At 35.7% G+C, this 11,753-nt stretch overlaps 3 protein-coding genes across 3 annotated transcripts in view; all 3 read right to left on the reverse strand.

Moving 5' to 3' along the window:
* Positions 1-11,753, reverse strand: part of LOC144441919 (S-formylglutathione hydrolase-like) — a 134,152-nt gene that overhangs the window by 52,897 nt on the left and 69,502 nt on the right. The window lies entirely within an intron of this gene.
* On the reverse strand, positions 1,315-6,229 carry LOC144441910 (esterase LipI-like). The gene is made up of 7 exons (XM_078131168.1): positions 6,022-6,229; positions 3,971-4,103; positions 3,460-3,679; positions 3,225-3,319; positions 2,391-2,530; positions 1,997-2,083; positions 1,315-1,430 (listed from the first exon to the last, which is right to left on the reverse strand). The coding sequence occupies exons 1-7, from the start codon at positions 6,227-6,229 to the stop codon at positions 1,315-1,317; spliced, it is 999 nt and encodes a 332-aa protein (XP_077987294.1).
* Positions 7,396-11,072, reverse strand: LOC144442708 (ethyl acetate hydrolase-like). The gene is made up of 7 exons (XM_078132082.1): positions 10,808-11,072; positions 10,273-10,405; positions 9,824-10,043; positions 9,373-9,467; positions 8,692-8,837; positions 8,249-8,335; positions 7,396-7,463 (listed from the first exon to the last, which is right to left on the reverse strand). The coding sequence occupies exons 1-7, from the start codon at positions 11,070-11,072 to the stop codon at positions 7,396-7,398; spliced, it is 1,014 nt and encodes a 337-aa protein (XP_077988208.1).

An 11,753-nucleotide genomic window follows, 5' to 3' on the forward strand; every position in this document is an offset into this window, starting at 1 on the left:
ACTTTAATCCGTCTATAATATAGACTAATATACACACATACACACTTTAATCCGTCTATAATTATATAGACTTATACACATACACACTTTAACCCGTCTATATTATATTATATTATATTATATAGATTAATACACCCACATACACACTTTAATCCGTCTATAATTATATAGACTAACACACACACACATACACGCTTTAACATGTCTATAATACAAACTAACACACATATACACACTTTAACCCGTCTATAACATAGACTAACATACACACTTTAACCCGTCTATAACATAGACTAACATACACACTTTAACCCGTCTATAATATAGACTAATATACACACATACACACTTTAACCCGTCTATAACATAGACTAACATACACACTTTAACCCGTCTATAACATAGACTAACATACACACTTTAACCCGTCTATAACATAGACTAACATGCACACTTTAACCCGTCTATAACATAGACTAATATACACACATACACACTTTAACCCGTCTGATACCACTTAGCATTCAGTTCAGTTTTGCTAAAACACAAAGCTGAATGCATTTCAAAGGGAAGTGTTACAATTTGTTAGCATTATTGGAGTAGCATATAATGCCAGTTGTTTTTTTATTTAAAATTCATGCAAACAGCATTACTACGTATCAAATTCCAATTTACCGAAGCATACAGACCTATTGTTAGCTTGAACTGTTATTGTGTAAATTGTATGATTGTGTGATTGTTGTGATTTCTTTCCTCTCCAAAAAGACGTCATTAACGTTACTGTAGTATGCACCCAGAAATGATAATCTTGAAACACATTTTGTTGTTACTTTGTTTAAAGAAAACCAAAATCTCAGTTAATATTTTGGCAAAAGATAGTCAGAGGTCACCGTACATACTTTTGAACTAAAGGTCAAAGTGGTATCAAATATTTAGAATCCAATATGGCCACCGAATACATGTACTTATTATTTTAATGGAAAAATAAGAGATTGTCGATTTGTTTGGAAACAATACGGTGAACCCCAAATTTGGTTTGATATTTCAAAACGGTCAAGAGAAAAATTTCATATGACAAAGTTAATGAAGATTTCAAGAAGTTTGAATTTCAGGGAAATTTCCGGAAGGTACATGCTACCTAAAATAGTAATAGTTTATGTCACAAATATATTTCCTGTGTGGTTAGTTGTTATAATATTTCAGTTCAGAGTAGAGCTACACGTGTTGGACTTGACCAGGAAACCATTGAACTAACCATTTAAAGCTCTGGATTATACACGCGTTTTATTAAATGAATTGTATATGAACAAATTTCTAAAGTCTGCCAGCTGGTGCTTTGCCTTTGGTCGTTTTCCTGGCTTGGTGAACCCGTTCTTGGATGAATTCCACTGTTCTCTTGTGAGCATTTGCACATGTTTCTTTGAAAAGAGCTGCAAATAAGAAGGAATGAGTAATAAGCAACAAGGTATACAGTATAATGAGAACTCAGCAATTGGCAATTTGCTATGTATCCGCTACAGAATCGAACTGGGTCACAATGGTGGCTTTTATTCAGCTACAAAATAATAAGACAGTGTAATTGGAAATAAGAGAAGCGAAATGAAGGCCACCACACAGAATGATGGATTGCTTAGTTTTTAAGGTGAGTATAAGATAAAAATTAAAATTCAATGAAATTATGATTGTTTTCCGAGTGATGGATGTGTATTTTTTTACGAGTTAATGAAAGTGAAAGCTCTCCTCCTAAGATGTACAACAGTATACGATTAATGCGTTAGCTCAACTGATGGAGTTGATGACAACAAGAAATAACTAGGCGTACTTTTTCGGGAATTGCTGGTAAAAGTAAAACCAGAAATAGTCCAAAAAAATTCAATATACTAGTACGCAAGAACACCTCTACATCTATTTTAACAATTTCCCTATCGCTTTCAAGCTGTGAGATAGTTTATTCTTTTAATCGTTGCAGTCAGTCACAGGCACAGTTTTGACTTACTTGGAAATGTATAGAATCCATGAACCATGCCATTCACGAGAAGTGTCTCTACATGACAACCAGCTCGTTTAAGTTTCTCTGCATATGCTGAAAATTGAAATTAAAAAAATAGAGAGAGAGAGAGAGAGAGAGAGAGAGAGAGAGAGAGAGAGAGAGAGAGAGAGAGAGAGAGAGAGAGAGAGAGAGAGAGAGAGAGAGAGAGAGAGAGAGAGAGAGAGAGAGAGAGAGAGAGAGAGAGAGAGAGAGTATCATTTTAACACAGGTTTGTCACAATTTAAGTGAGTGTGTTTATATTTTCTTACAATAAAATGTTCATTGTGAGTCTCATGGTTGGTTGTGACAAATGGAACACAAAGTAACCCATTGTATTTTCAGCTTTATGTTCAGTACCTACCCAAGCCTTCATCACGTAGGATGTCAGAATCGGCGATTATCATCAAACATGGTGGTTGCTTCTTAAAACTTGCCATATCTCTTTTCAACGTAGAAATATTATGCATGTCCTCAGGACGCGTGTATGTACCTTCCCGAAACCTGAAAAATTGAATATGAAATATACATTAACAGATCAAAGTGGGACAAGCTAAGAAAAAATGGTTTTACTCATATAAAAATATTTACATAAAACCTTAGTATTGACTTGCATTTTTGTTCCAAACACAAAATTGAAAATTGTACGTGAAATTTTCGATTGCACACTTCAGTCTTTGTCAAGGAAGCCATCTACATCCTGGTACTTAAACCATCATTGAACAACGCTGGAGGGCGCTACAAACTTCCAGGCACCTAGCTATGACCCGTCATTAGGCTAACGTATCCGTAAGGTCACGTGTTCTGATGAATAGTTGGTCAATATGTTGACAAAGACTGAAGTGTGCAGTCGAAAATTTCAGGTTCAATTTTCAAGTTTGTGCTCTGAACAAAAAAGCAGTTCGATACTATGCTTTACCAACACAGATATGATGAATTTTCATTTGTACATAAAAATCCTGACTAAACTGTGCTATACATGAATTCTGTGATATTACAATTGCCTTCTGGCCTTGTTTGAACAGTTGATTGCAAAGTAGGTGTATCCTCGACAAAATGAATGGTATGAGACATTCAACATCTCAAAAACAATACATGGGACTACTTTACTGTATTTGAAAGTCAGACACCTAAATTTTTGAACAGTATCAAGTAGTGTTTTTAAGTGTAAGGTGCTTTCTACAAATTCTATGCTTACCAGGCTGCCGTTTCCATGTCCAACATAAACCCATCCATGAATTCAGTACGACACGGGTACATCGTTACCATGTCAACGGCAGGATAGATAAGTACCTACCGAAAACAAAATGACGAATAAAAAAATTACTGGCAAAAATAAACAAGACATGTTGGCAACAACGAGCAAAGCACCACAATTAACTGTAAGTTTACTTTGTGTAAATGCCGAGTCTTACCAAGAAAAGATGTTTTACCTGAAAATCAAGGTCGAATACCTCATGACAGATATTGGACGATATAGTACCTCCAGCACTGTCACCACTAACACCCACAATACTGTGCTCTCCGCCTCCTACCGAGTTCTTATTTCCCAGAATCCATCTGGTTACAGCTACGCCATCTTGAATAGAAGCTGGGTGTTTGAACTCGGGTGCCAGACGATATTCGACATTCACCACAACGCAGTTTGCATTGCTGATGGCGAAAAGAGATGTGATTTGAAAATGAATCATCCGGGATGCAAAAGTTCAATATAGAGAATCTTTAATAGGATGTGCCGTATCAGGTAAAACCCTCTGGCCCCCTGGGTAATATGCAGTATTTCAAAACATTACAATATGATAATGATCTATTCATTCTTCAAAAAATTTCCAATATATAAAAATATTGACTTCAGTCCATGACTGCGGCCCGTCTTTGAAGTCGAAATCGTACTCTTTCGTTTTTGTCAGAAAGTTTAAAGTTTTAAAAAAAGTTGTAACTCACTTTGCTATTATCCTGCATGTTGAATCAACTGACTGACGAGTGCCAATCATAAAACCTCCACCATGGAAGTAAATCAAGATCGCTGGATTATCAGAGCAGCTGGACGGACGATATACAGTCACGGGTATACCATCTGTTGATAAATCGGTCTAGTTAACGTAGTGGTGGTATGAGGTCACCTTGTATGCAATAATGCAAGTATAGTATAGAATAGAATAGAATAGAATAGAATAGAATAGAATAGAATAGAATAGAATAGAATAGAATAGACTAGAATAGAATAGAATTATAGAATAGAATAGAATAGAATAGAATTATAGAATAGAATAGAATAGAATAGAATAGAATAGAATAGAATAGAATACTAGAGTAATAATTTAGTTAACAAAAAATAACAAAACATACGAAAGTGTAAACTTTAGGTTAGATAAATGTAATGTATAATATCTTTTTACTATGTAGAATGTCTTTCCTTTTGATGAGTGCTGATTTTATGAAAGTTGTCAGTGCCATAAGTATGTGTATTTGATCAGAGTTAAAAAGAGTAATACATTTTGTTTCATTGCCTAGTTCTTTGAGATTGCCTAGACCACTGATTTAAGATAATTGGCTGTTTGTATATTGCTGTGTAACAATTTGTAAGTTCTGAGCTTTGAGTTTCGCCTATCATTGTCTTGGTCTATTTCTTGGTGAAATAATCTTTACAAATGTTCAAAAAGTATTCCTTTGTGGTATTGTCGATGTTTGAAATTCCATATTCTTCTTTCATTTTGTTGAAATTATCTAGCCATGATGTGATTATTGTCTTTTCGCTGTTGTAATTATTTTAGTTTCCTTTTTTATAAAACGTTTTTTTTTTTTTTTTTTTTTTTTTAAATAAATAAAATACTGATTAGAATCGTCGATGAGAACCACGAGGTTCAATCTTTGCTGTAGTCATTTCCAATACCTTGACTGAAAGGTTTATACGAGTGCACTTTTCGATATTATTTTTTTAATAACTAGACTCATGACAAAGTTCCTTGCCCCCAACTGTCGACGGCCTGCGACCTTTCAACCAACCTGTAAAGCTCAAACAATGCATGCAGTTCTGGAACGAGTGTGAAGCTACCATCATATTCATATTCATATTCACTTTCAAAAGTTGACCTCTAGCTCAATGTGAATATGATGATAGCTCATCATCAGATTCGAAGTCTTCCGAATGGGTACGAACAAGCGTTCGGCAAATCACATAAATCCTTCATTGGCGGCAGGTTGAAATCATGTGATTGTAGTTACTTTTCACTTGATTTGCGTGGATTTGCCAGAGTATCCAATTTGCACCATGAATTATTGTTGTCATATAAAAAACTAATTTGGATGTTTAGTATGCCTTTCCCATATCTTTGAAAATGAAATATTAATATTTGGGTGTACAAAAAACCTGTATGAGTAATGTAATAAAATACGGCTTGGCTGGGTGTGTTTTGATTTCCCGCAGTGTCGCTATCTTTGAAACCGTACTTAACACTTACACAGGTGAAATTTACACAAAATAGTGCTGTCAAGACCACAATTATCACAATGTCTGTAGTTCCCTTGATGATCGGGGAGGGTCAACGCAATCGATTGTAAAAATTATGGTCCATGACAACAATAATTAATGGTGCAAATTGGATACTCTGGCAAAAATAAGAAGAAAGCATGCAAATCCACGCAAATCAAGTGAAAAGTAATTACAATCACATGATTTCAACCTGCCAATGAAGGATATGTGATTTACCGAACGCGTGTTCGTACCCATTCGGAAGACTTCGAATCTGATGATGAACGTGTGAAGCTATCATCATATTCACATTGAGCTAGAGGTCAACTTTTGAAAGTGAAGATGAATATGAATATGATGGTAGCTTCACACTCGTGTTCTGGATGAAACAATTTGATATTTATAAGCAGAGGTCAAAGGTCAATTTCATGTATACCAATAGTAATTCTAATGCTACTGACTTCTACTGTACAATTTTACATAATAATGTATAGAGTGGATAGATTTTTAGATACACCATTACCTTGATAGTGGGGAACTGGAATGGTCAATTCTCGAATAGATCCGTCGACAGGTACTTCTGTACCATCGATCTGTACCAGTGCTAAGCTGGCTGTCCGGGCATCGGCTATCGGTAGTTTATATAGAGGGATCTTTGCTTTGTCTGTGAGCGCTAAGAATGCCTTCGCCTCTTTGTGTAGGTGGTTTCTCTTCTCAGCAAGACTTGACATGATCCTTGTAGGTGAATATTGTTGTAGGGTTAAGCTGTAACTTTTTGGACTGTTGTTAGTCCGGTGACCGATATGAATCGAATATGTCAACAAACTCAATCTGTTCCTAACTTGGGCCACTCTGTAGAGTGCCATGACGGGTCAAAGGTCACCATCGGCAAAATTAGTCATCACAGCACAGCGCCACAGTCGTTTCACAAAGCACAATGAATTGTCTCTGTTCGTCCGTTTGTCTATCTGACTGCCTCTGTCTGTCTGTCTGTCTGTCTGTCTGTCTGTCTGTCTGTCTGTCTGTCTCTGTCTGTCTGTGTCTGTCTGTCTGTCTGTCTGTCTGTCTGTCTGTCTGTCTGTCTGTCTGTCTGTCTGTCTCTCTCTCTCTCTCTCTCTCTCTCTCTCTCTCTCTCTCTCTCTCTCTCTCTCTCTCTCTCTCTCTCTCTCTCTCTCTCAATGATCTACAATACAGCTCAATGTTTGCCCATAGCCTGATTTCCATATTAGTACATCAACAAATAACTTACACGTTGTGTCTTAGTTTGCCTATAGATTGATTTCCATAGTAGTACATCAACAAACAGTTTACTTTGTGTCTTAGTTTGCCTATATCATGATTTCCATAGTAGTACATTAGTAAGTTTTAGCTTGTGTCTATCTTAGTTTGCCTGTACCATGATTTCCATAGTAGTACATCTTAGTTTGTGTCTATCTTAGTTTGCCTAAAGCTTGATTTCCATAGTAGTATAAATGAAAGGATACGATACGATCATATAATACGATTTTATTTTCAATTTACTCAGTATACTTTCAAAATTAATATATACAAATATGAGAAAAAAATCAAAAACAATTGGACAATGATGATATAGTCAAAAGACGTATTTCCACAAAATACAAAACATAAAGTAAAAACACTTGTATAGATTTCCATAGATTTATTGTACTATACATTCTCAGCTCTCTTCACTATAATATGCAAACGTCTGGGTCCAAACAGTACATTTGAGTGCAGGGCTATATGACGAAAGTTTTGATCAAATTCTGCTACTAGTAAATTATACTGGATTGACTGAAATCTGATGCTAACTGAGCGACTAGATAATTGATCGATCATCCTATGATCGATAGTCAATGTTCCCTCAATAACTTATGATACTAATAAGTTCCACAAGTCATTTTATAGAATTGATAAATTCGACCACTTTGTCGTATGACTTCTTACAAGTGTCCTTGAAGAACGCTATAAAAGATAAAGGTACACAGTCACTATTTAGTTAGACTGACTTCAACCAGTAATATCATTGTAGTTTTAATTGCAGTTCATTTAATGAATGGAATAATGGTGAATGAATGAATGAATGAATGAATGAATGAATGAATGAATGAATGAATGAATGAATGAATGAATGAATGAAGGAGTGAGTGAGTGAGTGAGTGAGTGAGTGAGAGTGTGAGTGAGTGAGTGAGTGAGTGAATGAATGAATGAATGGATGAATGAATGAATGAATGAATCACTGAATGAATGAGTGAGTGAGTGAGTGTGTGTGTGTGTGTGAGTGAGTGAGTGAGTGAGTGAGTGAGTGAGTGAGTGAGTGAGTGAGTATGTGAGTGAGTGGGTGAGTTTTTGACAGGCTACACGAAATAAAACAAATAACTGAGTATATTATTCAAAAGCTGCAGAACAAATGATAATAAAGTCCAAGTGTTATGCTGAAATAAATACCAAAATCGTTATATTTGATCAAATAATGCATAGATAATTGGTTGATTTACATTAAGTGATGGATATGCTAAATGTGTTAAATTTATAAATACACTGGTGAACTTCTTCCTTCAAAAGATACACGAATAAATTGGTTAATTGATAAATTATGATGTCTTATATTAAAGATGGGTTATCGATCATTGATACAGAATACGACCATTGAAGTCATATAGGCAATAAGTGTTAAAGTTTGGCCATCCTTAATATTATCTGACTTAGAAGTAAATAAAACCAACATGCCATGTTGCATGGGCACTTACCTGGCAAGTGAAAGAAGGCGTGTATGGTCCCTTTCAGAAATAAGACTTCGACACGTACACCAGCGGCTTTAAGCTTTTCACCATATGCTATCGGTTATACATTTTTGTGTAAAGCGATCACCAAGTAAGACAAATCAGAGAGAAAAAAAGCAAGGTAAGTTACATAAAAGAGGAGAAAATGTATGTATGTATGTATGTATGTATGTATGTATGTATGTATGTATGTATGTATGTATGTATGTATGTATGTATGTGTGTGTGTGTACGTATGTACGTATGCGTGCCCGTCTGTCTGTCTGCCCGTCTGTCTGTCTGCCCGTATGTCTGTCTGTCTGTCTGTCTGTCTGTCTGTCTGTCTGTCTGTCTGTCTGTCTGTCTGTCTGTCTGTCTGTCTGTCTGTCTGTGCATGTAACTTACTACCAATGGCTATCTAATAAACCTACCCAGTCCTTCATCTCGTAGTGGATCACACTCTGTAATGATCAGAAGACATGGAGGCTGACTATCAAAACTTGATTGATCTCGAAATATACAAGAGCCGTAAGGATCGATGCGATCTGACCAAGAACGACAGAGATTATTCATGAACCTAGACGAGTTTAAAAGAAATGAATATTCTTAAAAACAATATGTGTGAGATATAATTACAAAATTCACTAACAAGAGCTAGCAAGTACCAACAAACTAACAACTCGATCAACTAGCTCATCACTTAAAGTTGAACATAGCAAATGTCTTGAGTTGTTCTACTAGTTCTATTCTATTCTATTCTATTCTATTCTATTCTATTCTATTCTATTCTATTCTATTCTATTCTATTCTATTCTACAATCTCTGAAGAATGTTCTTGGAGTTAATGCAATTGTTAACTTAAGTATAACTAATTATCAAGTTCTCTTCGAAGTTTCAAATGTGTTTATATGTAGTATTTTTAGAAAAATAAATTATGAAATTAATGAAATTTGTTTTGTTTTTTCAACCATAGCCAAAGAACCGTTCGCTCCATAACACATGCAATGGATAGACCAACAATACAGGGTCCAGGGACAAGGGACTTAACGAACTTACACACAAAGAAACGAACAAACAAACAAACAAACAAACACATTGAAAAGATATCGCACCATTCGCATGCAGCCTTTTCAATAAGGTAGCCAGTCTTAAATTCTTCATGAGATGGGTAACTAAACGATAAATCAACGGATGGGTAGATAAGTACCTATGACAAAAGATAAATATAATAATTGTAAATTAGACAATGTCTGTCAATCAATCAATCAATCAATCAATCAATCAATCAATCAATCAATCAATCAATCAATCAATCAATCAATCAATCAATCAATCAATCAATCAATCAATCAATCAATCAATCAATCAATCAATCAATTAATCAATCAAGCAAGCAAATCAATCAATCAATCAATCAATCAATCAATCAATCAATCAATCAATCAATCATTTATTCTTCGATTCCCCAAAACATTTGCTGTATACTTTATCAGAGAAGGAAAATGTGCATCCATGTGGAACGGGCAACTGTGTGTTTTTGAAATGTATTTCACTGAAATTTACCTGATAGTCAAGACCTTTGACCTCATGACACGTTATTGTGGAAACATTGCCACCATGACTGTCTCCTCCTACTCCCACAATGCTTTGCTCTCCACCACCAATTTTCGATTTGTTCTGCATCACCCATTTCGTGACACTGATGGCGTCCTTGGTATACTCTGGATATTGATGTTCAGGTGCCAGACGATATTCAACATTTACCACTATGTACAGTCCTAGCCTGAGTAATACAATATTTCAATTTTCAAAAAAAAAATGTTTATTGTTTGAGAAATTGAAAGAAAAGAATGTTGCCTTTTGAAGAATTTAACGTTCACGATTTCCTTCAGAAAACTAAGCTTACCTGGACGTGTAAAAGTCTTACATATCCTCGCGTAAATGTCTTACGTGTCCGTTTGGCACACTTTCCATTTTGTAAAATAGAGAATATTTGGTATTATTCAACTTACTTTGAAATCGATCTACACAAAGTGTCCACTGTTTGACGGGATCCAACACATCCCCCTCCTCCATGAAAATAGATCAAAATCGGTGCGTTGTCAGGGCAACCATTAGGATTGTATAGACGAACAGGTATTCCCTCTATGGTAAATGATATAAGTACAATAATTGCAATATTCAATTTATTACTGCGGAAACCGCGCTTTCAGCTTCCTATAGATGGATATCAAAGCTGTGTGGTATAGACTACACTGTCAAGTTTTTGATAGTTGCAGCTTTGGTATGTCGCTATATTTACCCTGTAATCAAGACAGTGTAAACACTGGAAGTCTCCAAACATCCACCGTGCAAGATCATGGAAGTCATCATAAACGCATTCAGTCAACATATATTTAGTTTCCTGAAATCTCGGTTTCCACTGTTGTAAAAACTTAAAAATTTTGGAAAGTTTTCGCCCTTTAAAAAGGTAATTTCTATAGATTACAGAAAAGAAAAATGAAAAACAAATATAGAGGAACACAATAACTGATGATTTTAAAATACCTTCCAGATGTGGGACAGGCACAATGATGTCCTTAATGTCACCATCATAGTTAACTTCTCCTCCAAACACACGCGCCGTCTGGAGCGACCCTTCCCTTGCTTGTTCCACAGATTGTTCATTGTAGGACTTCCTACGACCAGTTCGAGTTGCCTCGTTGACTGTATCCAAGAATCGCTTTGATTCGTCCGTTAACACATACTCAGTTTCTATGCCACCACTCAGCATGGACGTACCATCAGTAGTTTTTCCTGTTCTGCTTGCCATACTTACATTTTGACTTGTTTCAGTGCAGTGGCATAACTTCTTCTGTTAAATGCACAATTTATGAAGTTTAAGCTTTAAAAGGTATTTCTAGGTATTATATAAGTACACGTGAACTTGTCGTCGAACTGTAAACCAACCAGTCTTCAGCGCATGCGTTCGCTCACATAGTCTCCAACATATATGTGCTATGAATTGGTGTCTAAGATATGGTACTAAAATTCAGAACGATAACATGTAGCAATGCCTATGCATAACATAAAATGGTGTGAACATAATATTTATATAGGGAAGAAAATTTACACCAACTATAATTATTCCAATTGCAAGATATTGATATATATGACCCGGGTATGATACAAGGTCAGTCTGACTAGACAGCCTTTCTCCAATAACATAAAGGTTGCTGCGTACTTAATTGTGTCTCAGAAAAAAAATCAAGTTTTACTATTTGAGTCTACAGACTGATAGCCAAGGTCAAAAACAGTGGCGTGCGTATGTACTCTATAGTGCATAGTGATTGACATTTATGCCAAAGTTGGTTGTCTGAGATATGTCTGAGCACAGACGGAGAGATTGACGGACAGACAGACAGACAGACAGACAGACGCACGCACACATTTGAATTGGCATAGGTCATTTCTATAACCCCATCCAACTGTGCCTACAGGTGACTAAAAACAA

The sequence above is a fragment of the Glandiceps talaboti genome, chromosome 11 (assembly GCF_964340395.1).
Source record: "Glandiceps talaboti chromosome 11, keGlaTala1.1, whole genome shotgun sequence".
Classification (NCBI taxonomy): domain Eukaryota; kingdom Metazoa; phylum Hemichordata; class Enteropneusta; family Spengelidae; genus Glandiceps; species Glandiceps talaboti.

Bases quoted from the DNA above. Each gene is read 5' to 3' on its own strand.
- LOC144441910 (XM_078131168.1), bottom strand. From the start codon at position 6,229: ATGTCAAGTCTTGCTGAGAAGAGAAACCACCTACACAAAGAGGCGAAG. The intron at 3,680-3,970 runs GTGAGTTACAAC...TTTCGCCATCAG, and splicing joins ACATGCAGGATAATAGCAAA to CAATGCAAACTGCGTTGTGG. The intron at 1,431-1,996 runs GTAAGTCAAAAC...TCTTATTTGCAG, and splicing joins TGGATTCTATACATTTCCAA to CTCTTTTCAAAGAAACATGT.
- LOC144442708 (XM_078132082.1), bottom strand. From the start codon at position 11,072: ATGGCAAGCAGAACAGGAAAAACTACTGATGGTACGTCCATGCTGAGT. The intron at 10,406-10,807 runs GTATTTTAAAAT...CATTTACCATAG, and splicing joins GCCTGTCCCACATCTGGAAG to AGGGAATACCTGTTCGTCTA. The intron at 8,838-9,372 runs GTGCGATATCTT...AAACTCGTCTAG, and splicing joins GAAAAGGCTGCATGCGAATG to GTTCATGAATAATCTCTGTC.